Below are 21,508 nucleotides of genomic sequence, written 5' to 3' on the forward strand. Positions count from 1 at the left end.
CCATCAATCACTTGGCTTGATTTGGCGTCGTGGCTGATGTGATCCCATACAAGATGGTCTCTTGTTTTTATTATCGATGAATCTGCTTATATAAATGTCAGAAAATAGTGAAAAAAAGTTCCCTGAGCCAAACGTCCAAAAACCCTCAGTCTAGAGAAGAAGAAGCAGATATTCACACTGGAGAAACTAGAACCAGAGAATGGTTGACATTCTTAACTGATAAATTAATGAAGTGATAAATTGTTTCAGTTACAGTTACGTGACAATGATGGAGCAAAGTGATTGCAATCCATAAATCATAAAATGCCAGATGAGAGGAAGCGCACATAAGTAGTATCTGAAATTGCCTTTTGGCTCTGCTTCCATAGTAAATACTTTTGCTAAAAATCCCACAATGCAGTGCTTCACTTAAAAAAGGACGTGGCAATAAAACACCCAGTGATTGGTGCAAAATTATGATTAAAAAGGTATCCAAAACCTAAACTGACTTCTCCTTTGGACAAAAATCTAAATCATTTAAAAAATACATTTCAAAATAAAGTTTAAACTATTGAGTGTTCATTATACAGGGAACATTGAATGAGTGAATAGTGAAATAATTTTAAACACAGCCAAAGACTCCCGCGTTCACTTCCTGTCTCTTCCTCACACGCAGTCAGTCCACCAACACAATGAATAGCTTCGATTCATTTCCTTTTTATGACTGTATTACTTCTATTCTATCTGGCTATGTGTTTAATTTACCATCTCCTGAGAGGCCCTGGCGGAGATGTTCAATAATACTGTAGTGTAAGTGCCTATCAAACATTCCCTCTAAGGAAGGCCTCACACCACTTTCTCTCATCTCTGCGGTGTTTTAAAGTCTGTCAGTCTGCAGCATCATACCCCCCTAAAAGCTTTATATGCCTCTGGTTCCTCTTCGTTCTTCATCGTGCCATCTTTAATTTATGCCTTCATCCTGCCTGTCCCCTGTGTTTCTCCGTCCCAGACAGGAGCGTTTATCGGTGATGGGACCCAGGACGCCCCTTGGCCCTCATCATCTATCTCTGACCGAATCTGGCAGGTCCGTTAAGAGAGAGGGACACAGCGGCTATGAACAGGTGTGAGGCTACAAAACAGTAATTTATGAGTGTGTCTGTGTGAGAGAAAGGGAGAGAAAAAGAGAGTGAGAGAAAGAAAGACTGGGAGTACAGCTGTGAATGTTACAAACTTACTGACTGGTGCTAGCGAGAAGATAACTAGAACTCTGTTTCTTTATTGTTATACAGCCTTAAACAGATATAATACCTATTTTTATATTGATGACAAATCACATTACAATTTGAATGAGAGCAGATGTGTATGCAGTGATGAACCAGCAGAGAATTATCACCCGGCTACCACTCGCCTCAGCCGGAGCATTATGGCGTATTTCTGCTTGTTGTTTTGGTTCTACAGCCCGCAATTTTACTATTTTGGTTCACTCTCGTCTCTCTCACAGGACTGTTTTCTCAGCAACAGGCAGCTTTTTTCAGCAAAACTTCAGCGTCTGCCGGGCCTCACCTCAGGAGTTGGTGGAGCTCCAGTAAAATAGTGAATATCTAGTCCCAAGCGGCCAAATTAGTTATTGCAGATTTAATAAAAACAACTGATTGATAGATGAAGAAATAATAGAAATTAATCAACGTTCAAATAATCAGTAGTTGAAGCCCTACAAGAAAAGAATAAGAAAAAACAACTACCAAATACAATTTGTGTTTTTTCCCCCATCAGATCAGATCTAATTTGCGTGACGCCAATATCGAAAAAAGTAACGGTGGTATGCCATTATGGTACAGCATCATAAATTGGCTTTTGCCACTCTACCACTAGTTGCATACCATCAGCCACTTTTCCTTGGCACTTATGTTTAATTTTCTGACAAAACACGTTAAAGTCCCAATTGGCAAAATTTGTTTGATCATATTCACTGAAGCCGACACAATGCTCGGATAGAACAACATAAATCCTCCAATTTTAGACAAAAAACACACCTCTCTGTGCATGAAGTGCCTGTTGTTTGCTTTGCGAAAATCCGGCACAGGCCACAGACCCCCCCCTCCCCCCTCACGCATGTTACAATGTCACAGGCACACGCCTCAAGCTAAGGATAAGCTAAATGACGTTAGTAGTTGCTATCTATGAGTTAACCAGCCTACCTCCACATAGTGTGTCCTCCATGCAGTTTATTGATGAAAGAAGAAAGGTGTGTTCACAGGAATCTGGTGCACACGCACTGACGAGCACTTGATTGGAGAGAGCGGAGGAGCTCAGTGATAGTTGGGGAGGGACTTGAGAGTTGTAAACATTCTAAATTTGACCGAGTCAACTCGATCTGCCGACTTGCCGACTGCATCTTTAAGGATGTCATGTTTTTCAGCAGATCAGTTGCGTAAATCTTGGATGTCAGAGGTTTACTGGATACACCAGGTAACAAGTAGTAGTAACTGATTCTTTTCAAGCAGTTTTTATATATATATATATATATATATATATATATATATATATATAGATAGATTAAGGTAAAAAGAGAAAATTCAGCATTTCTGGTGTAACAATATCACTTTAAGGTCTATAGGACCCATGGAAACTGTCCAGTACTGGTGCTCATGCAAAGGCTTTCCAAATCAGACCCACACAGTCACTGCCTCTTTGTTAATGCTCTCCTGTAGACTATCCATCATCTCAACGTGGCCAGTTAGCAATAGAGACAACTTCTTGGCTTTTTTTCAACAAAGGCCGCCGCCTCCTCGTCATAGCTTCTCTCCTTGCTGTTTCGCTCTCCTCCATCTCTTCCCTGCCTCACTAAATTCAGTCTCATGTAATTTTTCTCTCCTTTCCTCCAAAAAAAGTGTCCACTGTACTACAGACTCAATACCCAGAGGAGTTTCCCCTCTTAGCTCTTTACCCTTCACAGCATAGTGCATGCAACTTCCTCAACTCCATTTAACCTCAGCCTTTAAAAGCTAAATAGCTTGGTAACATACTGCCTTTACACTGGAGTCTCTGACACATCTTGGGTCTTCATTCTCTGTTCTCCCAGGGCTGTCCATTCAACTGCCTGACTGTCTGGTTCTAGCACATTCCGGTTGTGATTTTGTGATTGCTTTCAAGCCTGCACAGACCTGCCAGTTCTCCTGCAGATCAATACACACATGGGTGCACACACCCAGAAAATCATGCAGGTGCGCACAGACATACAACAGGCACAGCCACACATGGCTCAAACATTGTCAACTGCCTAATCTGCCCCTGCATCTAGAGGGAGCAGGCATGATGTAGGGACTTTACTTGTTGTCTCATTTTTGTGTTTCATTTTTATGGGCAGCTGAAAGACAATGCTGGGGGCTATAGAGAGCACAGCAGTTATGTTGCAGACAGAGAGGAGAAAGGAAGACTATAACACAAAGCCAAAATGTCAAACATGTGCTGTCTCCAGATACTCAAATGATAATATTGGCTGCTTTTCGGTTTTGCATCATTGTAAATTGAATATCCTTTGGTTTTTTGATTGGACAAAACAAGACATTTGACAACTGTTCAACTACTGGTTTGTGATGAAATTGTGATGATTTCCGTGACTTGTTATTTTCCAACAATCATTTTGCAGACTAAATAGTAAATTGAAAATGAATGGATTAGAAATAATAGTTAGTTGCAGCTGAGCAGAGGCCATGCAGAACCCATTTGTTCTATAAAGGTATTCTGTTAATATCTCTGATGAGGTGAGTGTTGCAAATCAGTGAGCACGACTGCCTTATGGCAATATTTCATTTCTATCAATGTCACAAAGTGCCTTGATTGTCAAGTATTTAATATACTTGATAAGCCAAAAAATGTTATTCCCAACTTGATTCAACTGTTTTAACAATTTTCCAATTGTATTGCCAGAAACCTAACAATATCAATAATCGTAAGAGAGACAAATGAAAGGAAAAAACACAATGAAATAGTAAGAACAGCTTCAAATCTACTTAGTATAGATTCCCCATGAATTCAACTGGAGGGATGAACACCCCTGTTGAACAGATATTCCCTCAAGTGTGGAGAATGCTAACACATCACTCTAAGAGGTCTGATGGCCACAGCATATGATTCATATACATTTAATTAAATCATTTAGTGACTCCTGCTCTGTGTTTTTATAATAATTTATTCTGTTGTTTATATAGGTGACAGTATAAAAAAACATTACTTCATAGAGCATTTTATTCATATGGCACACCCCCTACCAAGGACAGTCAACTATAAATGACTGAGGGGTCAATGACTGTAGTCATGGACTGACATATGTATCACAATCTTAAAGTGATAACTTAAAATATAGAGTCATTTGCTTCCCACACTTTCAACTACATTAATTAGTGATAACCAACAGTAAACATTTCATCATGGTGAGAGCAGATATTTTGTTAGGCAACCAGGAAGCTACTGTGAGAATCTAGATGGCTGAGTGTTTCTGCTTGGCCTCTGTGGGGACCTTTATAGCATCATAGAGGAGGGAAATGAATAGCTCTCAGTGGCTACAACTAACAGGTGGCCTTGACTGACTCACAACCCCTTAAGGCTGACTGTGACGAATGAGTCACGACACTGACGTGAATTATAGCAACTCTCCTGAAAACAGGAAGTAAAAACTTATTGAAGCTGGGCTTTATGTGGGTGCAGGTGGTTGTTCTGAAGACCCAGTCTAGCTACAGTATAGATCATGTTAGCCTGCGTGTGTGTCTATCATCTCTCTTGGAAGAGATTGGAGTTTCTTCAGTTTTTTCTTAACAAAAGGGTACGTAAATAATTATTTGCGCGGAATTTATCAGTAGTGTTCGGAATGCAGATGGGGGAAAAAAAGTGTGGGGGATGGATATTTACATTTAAATCAACATTATATGGGGACTTGGCCACAGAGCACAGATAGGAAGAAAATTAGGGTTGTGGCTAACAGTTTTCTTCATTAGCATTGAATCTGCTGATTGTTTTGAAATGCCATAAAATAACTAGAGACATTCTTGCGATGAGATCACACCAGCCGTGACGCCAGATCGGGCCAGGGGCATTACGTGGACCCTTTCATACTTCCTGCTCCCTTGCTACCACACAACTCTTTGAAATCGGCCTTCATTTTGATTTCAGCAACACACCTGTAACGTTTACCTGTAACGACTATCACCTGTAATGACTATCTTGCAAGGTTGTAACGCTATGACGCTACAAATTCTGCAGACAGACAGACATATAAACATCATATAAACACCAAAATACACATTTTGCCATGAAGATATTCACACAGATGCACGTTGGGAAAACAATACCAGTGTCACTGTTGTGGCTGGTAATAATTAATGCTCAATTAACCTAACACGTGCAAGTCTTTTGGATTGTGGGAGGAAACCGGAGAAAACCCGGAGAAAACCCACGCAGACACAGGGAGAACATGCAAACTCCACACAGAAAGGCCCCAGCCAGGATGCGAACCTGTAACCTTCTTGCTGTGAGGCAACAGTGCTAACCACTATACAAGCGTGTGACCCTTGAATGGAATAATAGAATAATTAAAATCGCTCTAGTGAGAATACATTTCAAATCTCCCCTTAACCACTTACCATGCTACTAAGAAACAGTGATTGGCAAGTGATTTTACAATGCCTTGGTTTATTTGATTCAAATATGTTGAGGTGCAAATTGCTTATTATACTATTAACCTGGCCAAACATAGACCATGGTGTCATACTGAGATATTTACAGACTTGCACTGTGATAGAAAAAATATTTTCTGGGTCTGATTCTCACATCTTTGCACTGAACGCAGTTAGTTCACACCTTGTTCATAGACTCCTAGTGAATAGTAAAAAACATTCAAAAAAGTAGATTAAATAGAAAAGGGAATTTTTTAAAGGACGATTGATACCACTCTTATCTACGCAGTTAATATTAAGCTATAGCCAGCTCACTTAGCTTAGCACAAAGCCTGGAAACAGGAGGAAATGGCTAGCCAACCCTGGGAGCAGCTACCAGCCAAGAAATAATCTGGCACGTAACCCCGTAACACTGTGATTTGTTGTTTTTGGTGATGGTTGTTTGATACTTTTGTACAAAGCCAAGGTAGCTGTTTCCCCCTGTTTCCAGTCTTTATGCTAAGCTAAGCTAACTATCTGCTGGTCGCCGCTTCATATTTAGCATTCAGACACAGGGTTAGTGTCTGCTGTTGATTTTAGAATGGATTGTCCAGAGGAAGAGGCAAAGGCATGACACGCCTCTGATCGGTTGATCGGCTAGTCGGGTTTGGGAGTGAGATCAGTTAAGGTTAGGATGATGGATGGATGGATGGATGGATGGATGGATGGATGGATGGATAGATGGATGGATGGGTGGATGGATGAATGGGTGGATAGATAGATAGATAGATAGATAGATAGATAGATAGATAGATAGATAGATAGATAGATAGATAGATAGATAGATAGATAGATAGATAGATAGATAGATAGATAGATAGATAGATAGATAGATAGATAGATAGATAGATAGATAGATAGATAGATAGATAGATAGATAGATAGATAGATAGATAGACATACTGGGTTGCTATTTTTACATATTTTTAGGAAAGAAATCCCTGTGCCACTGATACCATTTTGCGTCCATTATTACTTATTCATTATGAACAAGCCTTATTAAATGGGAAGCACATTATATAAGACCCACTGACTCTGAACCTCCCATATTTACTCGTCAAGGCCTGAGCATAAGTGAGGTATTATCTGCACGACATTGCTCTGGTTTGGCGTGAGTCATCGTCACGGCTCAATATCAGCTTTCACAGGGTTTGATATAACTACTTAATCATAAGGGGGCCCCACTTATACCTGCAATCCTTGAAGACCGTTCTGCTGGAAGATCTGAGAGGATTATCCAGGTATCAGTCAGACCAGTGGAGCAGTATGAGGCCTAAAAGATCCCTGATCAGTGGGCACCGGTGGCAAGAGACAACGACTGTTCACAGGTTTAAGCCGCCATGTGAGCTGAGATCCACTGTGGTGAAGTCGCCTTGTTTGCGATGAAGAACATCTCCGAGCTCTAGAGACGCTGTTCTTTCATTTACACTGCTCTCTGACTTCTCGAGAGGGAGGGCAAGTGAAAAGCGATTTTCTCCATGAATTATTACACATTTCTTTTGTCACACAGGGTTTTCACAAAAAAATATGTAGATGGGCATTTTCATTTACAATAATACTGAAAATAAACCTCAAATAATAATTAAATAAAACATTTGTTACTTCCCCCTTCTTAAGGAGGAGCTTTTATCTGTTTCATATCATTGTACATAGAATATTTGGGGGTTTTGGAGTGTTCAGGAGACATCTATGGCTATAGAAAATTATGTTTTACTCTTTTGTAGGACATGATAAAATATTACCTGTAATCAAAAGAGCTTAAACTGATGAGGGAAGCTATTACTTTTTGCTGCCATATCTGCATCCTATTTGTGTATTTATTCTGAATTATATCTGAGTCTCATCCTACTCTCCTGATATGTGTCCAATGCAACTCTTTCCAAACTTTCTAACCTATTCTTTTTCACCAGTGCTTCTCTAGCTGTGTGCATATTTCTATAGGACAGACGAATAACGTTGTGGAATGAAACCACAGGGACAGCCCTGCTTGGACCCGCTCCCTGTCAGCAAAGCTTCAAGGTGTCCTCTCCACACCATTACCCTGGTCGACACTCAGTAATGCCTAAGTGGAAGTTTGACTGAAAGTGACATTTACTAGCAGGAGAATCTAAATAGTCCTTGTCTGAACAAACAGGCTGCACATGCTTTAATACTACTGCTGCTCCTGTTAAGAGACTTACATTCCTAAATGAAATATAAATCAGCAACTCAAAGTGCATGTCTCCAACGTTCAGAATAAAAGATATAGCAACAATAAGAGAAAGACATTATCAGAGTGGAACCTAAACACTTTGAAATGTTGTACCTTGCATTTAATAAAAAGTAGGATTTGATTGTTGAGCAGCTGGATTGACTTGTATCATTACTGCACCTTCTTAAAGAGAAAACATTGCTAGGATTCTCTGCAATGACAGTGACTGCTGTCTCTATTGACTCTCCTCCCCAGTGTTGAGTAAGTGGATGAATACAGTGTCAGCCTCTGCAGCTGCAAAGGCCACTGTGTTGGGGGGGAAAAGACAGCCTTTGCCAAAATAATCCTTTGGCAAAGACTGGTGTCCCAGACGCTAGCGCAGTGATGATCCACACAGAAAGGGGATGGGCGGTGTTGTGTACTTTAGGTCACCAGACACTGACATTGTCCTTGCAGTGTATTGACAACTGCATTTAAATCTTTGACAGTGATGCAATTCTGCATATTCTAGCAACATAGGCTGATTTTCATTGTGCCCTAATAGCCTCAGCTCTCATCACTAGCAATGGCTAAACAGCCAAGCTGCTGTATTGTTTATTCAGGTGTGTCAAAGACCCAGAGTGGCATTAACACATCCTCCTATGTGTGAATTAGATCATCCAGGGTTGAATGCAGCAAGGGTCCATTTAAAATGTGTTGATGATTGCAGACGGGTGTGATTTCAGAGATGTGAAAAACACGGCCCACTTTAGTGAACATTTAAAAGGTGAATGGCACAGTTGGTTGTTTTTTTTTGTCTGAATCATTTAGTCAAGCGTTCTCTATGTGTGTAAAATTCACCATGAGTGGGAGTAAAAAGGCAATGACTCTTTCCAAGCCCACACTATATAACCATAAATAGCCTCACTTACGTAAAAAATCAAACCATGTATTTGCACTGACAGTATATTGGTAATTCAAGAGCGAGACGAATTTACAGCAAAGACAAGGACCACATGAAGTCTATTTGTAGGAGTTCATCAGAGAAGTGCAAAACACGCTGCTGGCCCCTGCTCCCTGGTGTTCTCCTCTTATTAATGAAAGATCCATTCATTATTCCATATGGCAAGGGATGACTAACACACCCCAAAGAAATAGATAAGGGCTCTATGTTGGAAAGCACACCTGCAGGATGCATGATTGGTGAATCTTGTGATTGTGGCTGTGCTGAATTAAGGGTATTTCCACCCATAGCTTACATCACGTGGACTGCCGGTCATTGATCACAACAGTAAGAGGGAAAGGAATGGTGAGGGGGGAGGCTGTCAATACGCAGGGTCAGAGGGGAACGAAATGTGCCTTTTTAAATGCAACACACCAAAACCTAACTCCAAAATCCACGTGCCCCATGAATAGCGAGGCTATATTGTTGGCTTAGATAAGACAACAATATATGCACAGCCATCATGGAGCACATGCGTGCGGATATTGTGACAATAAATACACGCGCTCAATGGGGAGGTTGGTGTCATGCAGAAGGCAATAGATACTGTAAATGTTGCACGCGTTAATGTCACATTAAACGGCCTACATGCTGATTCCTAATACTCCTTGCAGCCATAACAGCCCAATGGGCTACAGGCGTCTTTAGAACGCGCAAATCTAGAGGGGCATGCAGCCATTCATAGACGCTGATACCGCACATTAATTTTCAATTTGCAGCTCCACGATTCAGTGTTTACAGCCTGTATTTCACGACCGAGGTTGGAAGCATATGCGCTAATTATCCCTTGGTGTTCCGATATCCCACTGGGTAACGGTGCCTTTTGGAAACCGCTGCATCGCCAAAAAAAGCAGAAACAAAAAAAAAACCACTTGCAATATAGCAAATAAATATCCAAACGAGGACGCGTCTGTCTTACCTGTACCATGAGCCAAATCGATGCCCGGTTCGGTGAGTATGTTCGGGTCACTTTGAGATCTGCCTCGTTGCAGACAGCCGTCTAGTCCATCCGATGTAGCCATGGGGAGACAGCACAGGAATCCTGAATAAAATATTGAAAACCCAACCAGAGGCAGGCAAGGTCAGGGGGAAAGCAGCGAGCGAGTGCAGATTTAATTCGCTCTGACAACAGCCGCTTTGAGCATATACCGGGGAGCCATGGCTGAGCAGAAATTCCGTGTGTGTGTGTGTGTGTGTGTGTGTGAGCGAGTGTGTGTGTGTGTGTGAGTGTAAGGGCTGTGTGCGCGCGCTGATGTGTAGATGTGGGAGGGGTGATATGCCCCCGAAGATGCCCGTCCCTGTCCAGCAACACGACAAAATATTCAGCACACAAACTAGAATTCTGCACACATTCATATATTTTTTTAGTTTAAGCTATGCGTAAACTGAATGTTTATGCATTTTACTGTGGCCACACATTGGCATCAATGACCTATTATGCTCCCCCTCGCATCGTTGATTTAGGGTAAGCTTTAAGCCTACTACAGGTTTAAGCAGCCAATGTAACTCCATGATATGCCAAGTGGAGCAAACATTATAATAGGCTCGTTATTCAAGAATCCATATGGCATTGCCTGCAATTGGTCAGTTAGTGAAAATGCACCATTTGGCATATCATATTGGTCAACTGATGATGTAAGCCGGCGTGTTCTGTACTCTTATACAGAAATAAATGAAAGGTGCATTGATCTGGGACATTTATCTAGCCCAGGTCTGTCATGCGTTATGATTTCCATATTGTTAAAAAAAATAGCATATTTAATTAGAATGCATGAATCTTTTTATTTATTTTACTATTAACTTAACATGTATACAACGTTATTACCTCAAAAAACACGGCAGGCATACTGGAAGAAGCACGCATATGAATATCCCAAATCCAACCTGCATGAATAGCATGATCTAGGCTTCCACTTTAAACATCACCTCTACGCTCTAATAAATACCATTATGTTTAAAATAATTGCTCAAAATAAAGCAGACACTCCTCTAATATCAATATTTACTTGTAAAATATCATAAGATGACAATATGTTAGCTTAAAACAAAGAAGCTTCACTACAGGCTAGGGTTCACATCAGTGCCACAGAAATATATATGGAAGCAGCCCATTGGTTGGATTCACGTATGACGCGTCAATGCGGAAGTGAGCCACCACCGACCCTAGGAGAAAGATGGCAGCTTACAGGTGCAGCTACTCGGCCTGGCTGCTTATTCTTTGTAGCTTGTCAGCGTTTATTGTCACAGACAGTCAAGAAACGACACTAACCGATGAGCACCATGCCACTGCGGTCGATAATTCACAAACAGCCGCAGAAACAGAGCAACAGACGGTCGAGCAGCCCGCGGTGGGGGAGAGGCGGTGGGAAGCAACTGAGGTTGAAGAGGCGGCTCCGGATGATGCTGCAACCGACGATCAGGACACTTCTGCCCCTGAAACCCCGGTCCCCTCCTCGGTACCTCAGCCTAAAGACGAGTTTCAGGAGGAGTTGGTCATCAGGCCGCTACACTCAGGAGATGTTTACGCCAGCTTCCAGTTCCGCACCCTGTGGGAGACTGACTTCATGAGAGGAAATAAAGGTGAGTTAAATGTTTGCATTGATTAAAATGGCATTCATTTAGAGACAGATATAGACTTGTTGTTGTTTTCCAATGTTAATGCATCTGAAAATATTCCATACGGTGGTTGTTCCAGTGGGAATGGGAGATGTGAAATACGTTCAATATTCAGGTTTCTTATTGGGGTCCGATTAGTACTACATTTGTACTATATTTTATACATCAAGCAATACTATACTGTACTAAATCATACCATACTGTGTTGTTATGTTATATTGCGTTACCACATCATATAGACCTTTTAATTGGAATTCTATTGCTAGGCAACAGCCTTGGCCCTTGTTAACTTCCTGTCAGCTGATGTCATTCACATTAACTGCATCAGGAAATAATCTTGGAAACATTTCAAATGTCTGTTTACATCATTGAAAAGGTCTATACTATATTATATTTATACTGTGCTATATTAACACAGATAACACAAGAGCCTACGTATAATTTCTTAATCAGAGAACATATTATTCAGGTTTCTATTTCTGAGACAAAATCCGGGGACATTTTCGGTTCAGAGGTGTAAAAACCTCCAAAATATGACCAGTATGAAGTCAGTTTGATATGCAACATTCATTTGATATTCAGAATAAAAAAACTATCCTGCATTTAAACCATTTCATTGAATATGTCAAACAACTTATGCAACATAAAGACTAATATTTCTCATGGATCACACTTGTTTTTGGATAATATATTTTATTATGATGTTTTTCAAAAATTGAATACATTATTCTTCCTTATCTTTTGACCCGGAGATGTCAAACCACTTTGGCTTTGGCCTGTGAATAGTAGGGTCCGCAGGTCGTTTGGTCAACATTTAAGTTTTTTAATTTTTTCATATATTCCATTTTTGGATCTTTCAGTCACAGTGAAACCAGGGACATTTCTGAGGACTGTAGAAACAGGGGACAGGTCACTGAAAAGGGGGACGTCTGGTCACCTTAGTACACTGTTTTCTACTCACTGCTATTTATCATACATGTCACTTTACCTTGTAACGTTTACTTTGCCTTTTATTTTATTCTTTTTTACTTACTTTCATACTAGTTGTATACTTCCTATGTAATTTACCCGAATTTTCTCTCTAGGGGATCAATACAGGTGTATATTATCTCTTTCAGCTATGATTTTGGCCTTAATTCCTCTTCTAATTGATATTAAAATGTCTTTAAGGTTTAAAATCTTTACTTGTAGGCACGTTGTTCCTCAAAGGAAATATCAGTTTGTGTATAAATAATTTCCACAGTTTTAAAGTTTGAATTAAACTTATATCGCCAATTATTAAAGTTAAGAAAGTCGGAAGTACTGCTCACCCTGCTCACCGTAACCCTAAACTGTAAAATGTTTTATCATGTTTCTCAGTGTCCCACTACCGGCTCTTTCCCAAGTCTCTGGGCCAGGTTATCTCCAAGTTCTCAGTGCGAGAGCTGCACATCTCCTTCACACAGGGCTACTGGAGGACCATGCAGTGGGGACAGCCCTTTCTGCCGTCCCCTCCTGGGGCTGAACTCTGGGTCTGGTTCCAGGACTCGGTGACAGAGTGAGTACGGCTCTTTGGTAGAGGTGAAATACATTTTCTGTATTTGTGGATTTACAAGAGAAAAGATCATCCACCAAAAATCAAGCACCATTTTCCCAAATCCCAGTATTTGCTTTGTCAATTCTTTCAACATTAATGTACTATTTTTCTGCCCTTTGTAGTGTCGATGGCACGTGGAAGGAGCTGACGAATGTTTTGTCTGGGATCTTTTGTGCTTCACTGAACTTCATAGACTCCACCAACACTGTTCAGCCCAGCGCGTCTTTCAAACCGCTGGGTATAGGCAACGGTGCGGCTTCTTCAATCTCCCGTTTGCATTTTGTAAAGCTCTCTAGCAATGAGCCTAAATAAAAGTTAATGGTGTGATTAGATACTCTTAAATTCTTGCAGCATGCAGGTGCTACAGATACTGTCCAAGATGCATTTCAACACTTCTAGACTGATTTTGTTTTTTTGTGTTGATTTTGAAGTGACGGACCACCGCTTCCTTCGCTACGCCACCCTCCCGCGAGAGATTGTTTGCACTGAGAATTTAACACCCTGGAAAAAACTCTTACCATGTGGATCCAAGGTGTGTGTGTGTGTGTGTGTGTGTGTGTGTGTGTGTGTGTGTGTGTGTGTGTGTGTGTGTGTGTGTGTGTGTGTGTGTGTGTGTGTGTGTGTGTGTGTGTGTGTGTGTGTGTGTGTGTGTGTGTGTGTGTGTGTGTGTGTGTGTGTGTGTGTGTGTGTGTGTGTGTGTGTGTGTGTGTGTGTGTGTGTGTGTGTGTGTGTGTGTGTGTGTGTGTGTGTGTGTGTGTGTGTGTGTGTGTGTGTGTGTGTGTGTGTGTGTGTGTGTTCCTCTGTATGATGCACATACTGACATCTACGACTGACGTCTAGAACACTTCATATAAAGCAGATATTCTCAAGATCATATTTTCAAACTCACTTTCGGTTTTCAAATTTCAATGACTTCAGCTAACTTGTTTTTTTTCTTCGGTTTCTCTTTGTGGCCTTGTTGAACTTACAGGCTGGTCTTGCTGTCCTGATGAAGTCAGAGAAACTCTTCCACAGCAGTTTTCATTCCCAGGCAGTGCACATCAGACCTGTGTGCCAGGACTGGCAGTGTAAAACCTCGTCTTGGGAGTTGAGACAGACACTGAATGTGGTCTTTGACCTGCACACCCCTGGACAGGGCAAACGAGGTGAGCTAAAAGCACATTCTGGCATTCATCTCACATTTACCTTTAGATTTCATTAGGGTTGTTGTGTTTGGTAGTAGGAAAAAAACAGAATGACAGCTCCCTGGACTTTGTTAACTTAATCTGTTTGTTCCTTCAGAATGGTCTCTGTTTAAGATGTTCTCTCGGACCCTGACAGAAGCTTGTCCACTGGCCTCCTCGAGTAAAATCTACATCGACATCACAGACAACCCTCAGGTTTGACTCTCACATTATTCATCCACTCTAAATGATAAGTAAATTCCCTTAGTGCAGACTTCACAGAAAGCAAATGGGGATTAGTTTTACTGAAATGTCAAAGCAGTATGAAGTTGGAGATGTTGAAGGTTCCCTTTGAGTAATGCTATTGAGCTGTTTTTGTATGTGCTGGGGCCTCATTTATAAAGGTGGCGTACGCACAGAACAGGGTGCACGCCACTTTCAAACTTTGAGATTTATAAAAAACAACCTTGGACGGAGGATGTGCGGTCCTCCAAGCACACTCTCGCATGCAAAGAAATGAGAAACACAGACGGCAGAAGGATGAAACACGAGAAACAGTGTACAACTGAGACCATTGTGTAAAACAAATTGAAATATTATCATTAATTATATGAAGAACCCACAAAAGCCATTCAAACAAAAATACACAAAACCGCTGTTTGATCGATTCTCCCTGCAGTGCGAAAAAAAAACAAGATGTGGGATTGTACATTCAAATGAAGATATCTTTGGAAAAAAAAACCTCTTAAACTCATAGATATGTTCTGTGATTATAAAACAATACTTGCATGTTATGGAGTTTATTCTCATAAATAATACAGTGAACAGAAATGTTTCCACACTGATGCTGTTATCGATGCTTCCTTCTGGTAGATGGAGCGCAGTTTTAATGCTGTTATATATCACAGTGCTTAATACAGTCTTTATTTGAATGGCTTTAATTTGTTTTATTTTTGTTTTTAATGAGTTTGTCTTTAAAATTAGATTAGATTAATTCCCACACCTGTAGCTTGTTAGATCAATCAAATCAAATGGTTAGATATACTGTAAACAGGCATGCCATCACAATGCGTAATGGCGCACGCTTGCTGATTCACTAACAAATGAGGACGAGCAGCTTATGAGCTGGTTCGGACTGCCGTGTACTGTTCTCATGGTTCGCTTGGATCTGTGAGAAGAGGGAAATAAAAAAGCACAATTTGCAAAAATGTCCTGTTTCTCAAATGTAAATGGTGCTGTGGACTGCACTTGTGTTGCTATAAGAGCACCAAGTGAAAATGAAAATGCTTTCATTCATTGCTTTTTCACTTCGGCCACGATCCAACCTTCTGACGCCGTATTAACTGTGTACGCAACATATTGCCACTCTCCGGCCGTTTTGTCTTTAGTAGTACTCACACTGTCCTCCAAACAACATTTCTTTTCTTTTTTTCACTTCTCTAACAAGTACATCCACTTCACATTGATTATGTTTTTTTTTTTGTTTCCTTTCTGCGTTTCACATGATGTCAGTATGAAATAATATTCATTTGGGGCGTTTCATTGACTATTTATAGTCATCTACGGGCGTGACATGAAGACGCAAAAGCTGCGCCACATTTTCAGTTGGTTTTGATTTATAAAGGGAAACCGGCGTAGGACGTGCATACGCACTGTTTTTTAAATCCCAACATTTTATATGCGCACGCACGTCCTATGTTTTGTACATTTGAAGTGAATCCTACGCACAGTTTTATAAATGAGGCCTTCGCCAAGATCTACCGCAATGCGCTAAAAAAGGCAGTGAAGAAGAAGACTGCTAACAAGTAAACATTGATGTAAACAATACAGGATTTAAAATACCTCTCAAATGTTTGATGAAGAAGGTAATGCACTCGCCACATTTGTAAAAGCTCAAGGATATAAAGAATGTGTTGCGGAAATTTTGTTTGTTTTTGAGAAAACGGTGTACTTTTTAAGATGATTAAAACGATGTAGCAACGCGTAAAAGGTATAGTATTTATATAACACGAGAAATTTGATATCATTTTGCAGGGGGAGCAGTTTGAGTTAAGCCCGGCCACTCCCCTGCTGAGCCAGGCAATGGTACTGGGGGACAGACGAACCTTCTCTGTCTACGATCTGACCCAACAAATCACCTTTGGCACTGTGCGCTCCCTCAACCTGCTGATCCGCTGGAAAACCAGTGAGGGTGAGTGAGAACAGCAGAGCAATACATTCCGCTTTGTGCAAGAGGCTAGAAGATATAGAAGTCTCAGTTATTCAGCGCTGGACATACAGTTGTCTCAGTTATTCAATGCAACAAAGGGCTATACTACTGTATGAAGGAGTTCACAAAAATAGGGTGGATAGACTGCATCTGCTTGTCATATCTCTCTTGATTACATCTTGTAATTAGAATGGCACTCGGAGAGCACTGACCTGGCTCCAAGGCCGGTTGTGCATTCACATGCTCCCTGCATGATCCCAATTCCTTCGACTTTGGTGTGTTCATGAGCTTTAAGTTGTAATGTAGAAACAACATGGACGCATCAAAGATGTGTTGTACTTTATTGATCAGAGCGTTTAAACAACACGTTGATATCTGTTTCTAGTGTTTGCCTGACAACACAAGCAAAGGAAAACGGAACAGACGAGTCATGAAATATGATCCAGCACTCATTTTTCAGATTATTCTTACACCACATGAATCCAGCACCCTAACCCATCTCGCAATGTTAACAAAAGTGAGAAATAATTTGTGTATCCGTCACATGATTCGGATCTGCTCCAAAATACAAAGGATTCTTCCTTGGCCCGTGCGACACCCTTCCTTCACATTTCATGAAAACTGGGCCAGTAGTTTTCCTGTAATCCTGCTGACAGACAAACCAAGCCGAAAAACATGACCTCTTTGGCGGAGGTAACTACTACAATCTGTTCCTTTGCAACCCTCTGTTTTGGGACAGAAAGTCCTAAACAAGCAATAGCTGTAGTCACTTTCAGATTGCAACGTGTGACTGGTTTCACCAATAGTATGTGTGTCTGAGATTGTTGTGTTTTGTACCAAAGTGACACAGTTCCTATTTGTTCCCAGAGGCTCCACTGTTAATTTGTCTAACATTAGGGTGAACCTTGTTTATAAACGGAAGTTTTTGACAAAGTCAACCAGAGAAACTGATTACAGTCCTGATTTACAAATGAAGAAAAGTCATAAATCATATTCTCAAACTCTGCTAATTTGTAAATATAAACATTATCAGTGTTTTATTGTCATTTTTCCCGCTTCAATATTTCCCACATGGGTGGACATTTAACCTCCTTTTCTTATACACCCTGCCTGCAGGAGACATGTTACGTCCCCTGCTCCACGCTGAGCGCTATGTAGCTGGTTACGGGCTGCAGACAGGAGAGATTCACACGATGATGTACAACAACCACCCCTACAGGTCTTTCCCAGTGCTGCTGCTGGAATCTGTGCCTTGGTACCTTCGTCTCTACATCCACACCCTCACTGTGACCAGCAAGGGAAAGGACAACAAGCCCAGTGAGTCACTTTAGTAGCCGAGAAGGAATTATGTGCATAAGCAATTGCAATTAGGGTGTGAAATTAACAATTACAAATGTGATAATTGCTGTTGCAAATATACTATTTGTATATGATTTATACAAAGAGTAGGTGAAATGAGACCATTTAAGATTTTCTGCGTGATTGTACTTCCCTCAAAATCTTGTTAAAATTATTAGTAGGAGAAATGTCTTCACATATCTCCCGCTCACACCAGGTTAGTTTGCATTGCCGTGACAGTAGCATGACTGTTTCTACCCAAAATCTTAGCATTTTAACAGCAATTAAAGGGTCAACAATCCATGATACGTAATTGTTTCAATTATTTTGGTAATCAGAGAGACTGATTTTATTAATTGATAATAACGTTTGACATTTTTAGGAAAGAATAACAATTTCTCTACTAATGTTCTTCTGCTAACTTATTGATTACTGTGCTTTGATTGTTTTTTGGTAATTACATTGAATGACAGACACAGTCTCATATTGAGCACACAAATGTGTGTCTCGTTTATTATTATAGCCAACAAAATCAAAACAAAACAATCTAAGATGGCAATGTTACGTAATCCAACACACTAACAATCCAACAATCCAATTAAACAACTGCATGAAATAACTATGTAGAACCACACAAGGGTGAATTGTGTAAGTCACATTCACTACGGTTAATAATTCTCCATTATGTTGTTGTAGTTTTTTTGCTTAACAATATTACCTCTTCACATATAGGTAAGATAATTGTACTAGCAGCATGAGTTACACATACTGTATGTTCTTAGTATCTCTACAGAAATGATTGTTTCATGTTATTCCATGCAGATGCATGTTTTCACCAGAGGGAGGAGAACATGAGTCATATTTTCTGTCATGACAGTTGTAGTAGAAGACGTTTTATTGGTCTACCTGCCTATCTTGGTGCTTGGTTCTTGTTCCAACATCATACATACATACATTATGTGAAATAATTGTATTTATGGATTAAATGTCACACTGTATCCTGTGTATAGAAAACATTAGAATAGTGTATTAATGGTCACTGATGTTTTTCTTCCTCCTCCAGGCTACATCCACTATCAGCCATCTAAGGACCGCGTGAGGCCCCACCTCCTGGAAATGCTGGTCCAGCTTCCTCCCAACTCCGTGACCGAGGTCACAGTGCAGTTTGAGAGGGCTTTGCTCAAGTGGACTGAATACACCCCTGATCCCAACCACGGTTTCTATGTCGGGTATGCAGCATGAAGAGTTTTTCTCAAAACTGAGTATTTCCCAGAGGTAGCTGAAAGGAAATGCATCATACATGTTGCTTCTCATTTCCCTTCTAAAGTTGTAGGTGTATGATTTGGAGAGGTGTAAAGGCACATGTCATTTTAATAATTCAAGCCCAACTATTTTTTATTTCGCCATGCGTTTTTTAATTTTCCAATAGAATCAATGTCATAATTCTGTACATACCGTCTTAAAAGCATATGGAGATTGAGCCATTTGGCCTCGCAATATTGTGCCCTGTTTGACAAACAAAATAAAGATTATAAAGACACCATCTGAGAAAGTATAGCAGTTACACTGGTTTGTGATTAGGGATAAACACACGTAGTTGTCAAGGTAATGTAAAGTAAAGAGACATTTATTATTATATATATTATAAGCTGAATGAAGTTCAATGTGCATTAACACTTGTTACATTAATGTGCTTCTTTGGCGCCACCCCTAGGAATTACATAGTTTTTTACACTAACATTTCTACACATCATTTTATACAAAGAGCCCGTCTCTAGTGTGTGGGGTTATTATAATACACACAATGAAGACAACGGTGATTGTATGAGAGTGTGATACTTTAATTTTCAGTGGAATGCACCGAAAGTGCGTATAATCATGTCAGATTTGATGTGAAAAGTCCTAATGGGATACATTTAGTTTATTAGTGGATGGTTTGAACATCTGTGAAAGCTTTGTATTTATTGTTCTGTCTCTTCAACTTTTAGGTCTTCAGTAATCAGCTCTCTTGTACCAAGCATTGTCGCCATGGATACAAACAGCACTCGGGAACAGCCACTTTTCAGCAGCTTGTAAGTATAGACGTTGTTTGTTTTCTGAAGAAAGTGTCTGTTGTTAAGTGCTGTAAAGTTCCTGTATAGAAACACATTTGTCTGAAAGTCGAATGATCAAATTTACCATCTCCCTCCAGTTTTCCCTGTAAAGAGGAGTCCAGCTACTTTATGCGTGTCTACACAGAGCCTTTGCTAGTCAACCTGCCAACTCCAGACTTCAGCATGCCTTATAATGTCATCTGCCTGACCTGCACTGTGGTGGCTGTGGGCTACGGCTCCTTCTACAACCTCCTGACCCGGAGCTTCCAGATAGAAGAGCCCAGCCCGGGATTGGCCAAGCGGTTAGCCAACATCATCCGCAAGATGAGGGGCGTGCCGCCACTCTGAGGCTGGACATCGAGGCCAACTGGCTCTATTTTTTGAAAGGAAGTTTTCCTTTTGGTGAAACCACTGGTAAACATTGGATATTCAGGGAAGAAATGTCTCAAACATTGGTAAGGTTGTTTTTAAAAACAGTCAACTTGAAGGTTTTGTTTTCAAATGGAAGAAGACAAATAATTATTTTGAACATAAATATATTCAATTCATTCAGAATTTCCTGCCAGCCAAGAATTAGAAAATACAGACATTTCTCTACTTGGATGGAAAGTAAGAGCTTTGTTGTTGTTTAACAAGGAATCAAAGCTATGCAGTATGCTGCTATGGTAACTGCATCAGTGTTCTGGTTTGATTGTTTTTGTCTCTGAAACATTTTGTTACTGTGATTGGTAAAATGAGACTGATTGCCTTACACAGTGTTGCAAAGCCTCAGCGCTCTAATTGAAAAAGGCCGATCACCTTTGATCTCTACTGCGTTCCTGACCTGTTGATTGCTATCTCCCTGTTGGGAAAGTAAAATAAATAACTTTTTATTTTAATGAGCCAGAGTTTCTCAGTTAGACTGTCACATTTCCTAAAACCTCGGTTATGACAGGATATTAAATAACGTTCCCATGTCCAACCATTATTTAACACAGCACCAAAGTCTAACTGCAGGACATCCGGTGGTATGTCCTCTTTAATAAATAGTTCCTGATTTGTTTGTATTGTCTGACATTTTTATAGTTTTTTTAATACATGAGAAAAAGAAGATATTCCCACAAAAATATGCAAAAATTACCAAAACCATATATTTGTTTTGATTTTTTTTCCTGAGCAATAACATTACTTGGAACTACTTGTTTTATAAAAAAAAAAACAGCCCTCTTACCAAACATTTATTTTGCACTCCTTGGTTGTTGGATACATGCTTGAATGTCAAATTTGATTGTGTTCATAATGCATTGCCTTTAGTTTGTCGGGTTGTTAACTCATTCACTCATCAGCTCACTGCAGTTTCATTATGTTTTATAAGGAATTGAAGTCCGTCATCATGGAAATACCCTTACCATGAAATACTATCACTCATTTGTTTGTTAATTTTTTTTTTACTAAGAACCTCTGTTATGTTAGTCTGCCTAGAAGTCCATACTGGTTCAATTGGTGTGAAAAAGTGCGCAGAATGTTAAAGTTTGAAGCGGTACTATGTGCGTGTGGCAAAACATAAATGTTTTTCATTGCCTTTTCAATAAACTGAAACATCCATCTGTCATTTTCTACAAATTTCTAGCTGTGAAAGAAGGTACGCCCTTCTAATCTGTGCTGGAGCTG

The 21,508-nt window shown here is 40.2% G+C and overlaps 2 protein-coding genes across 2 annotated transcripts in view; one reads left to right on the forward strand and one right to left on the reverse strand.

Annotated features, from left to right (window-relative positions):
* The window catches only part of phactr3a (phosphatase and actin regulator 3a), a gene marked incomplete at both ends in the record, with an annotated part of 32,147 nt that extends 22,262 nt beyond the window's left edge, over positions 1–9,885 (reverse strand). Inside the window, one exon of the mRNA XM_083920545.1 lies at positions 9,783–9,885. Coding sequence (XP_083776671.1) covers positions 9,783–9,885 — 103 coding nt within the window. The remainder of the gene's footprint in view (positions 1–9,782) is intronic.
* A 1,149-nt stretch (positions 9,886–11,034) lies between these two features.
* pigt (phosphatidylinositol glycan anchor biosynthesis, class T) lies at positions 11,035–21,442 on the forward strand. Its single transcript, XM_083919665.1, has 11 exons — positions 11,035–11,443; positions 12,839–13,016; positions 13,178–13,305; positions 13,487–13,587; positions 14,026–14,200; positions 14,337–14,434; positions 16,253–16,409; positions 17,544–17,744; positions 18,829–18,994; positions 19,754–19,837; positions 19,957–21,442. The coding sequence occupies exons 1-11, from the start codon at positions 11,038–11,040 to the stop codon at positions 20,204–20,206; spliced, it is 1,944 nt and encodes a 647-aa protein (XP_083775791.1). The 5' UTR covers positions 11,035–11,037; the 3' UTR covers positions 20,207–21,442.
* The last annotated feature ends 66 nt before the right edge of the window (positions 21,443–21,508 follow it).

The sequence above is a fragment of the Echiichthys vipera genome (genome assembly GCF_963691815.1).
Source record: "Echiichthys vipera genome assembly, chromosome: 9".
NCBI lineage: Eukaryota > Metazoa > Chordata > Actinopteri > Perciformes > Trachinidae > Echiichthys > Echiichthys vipera.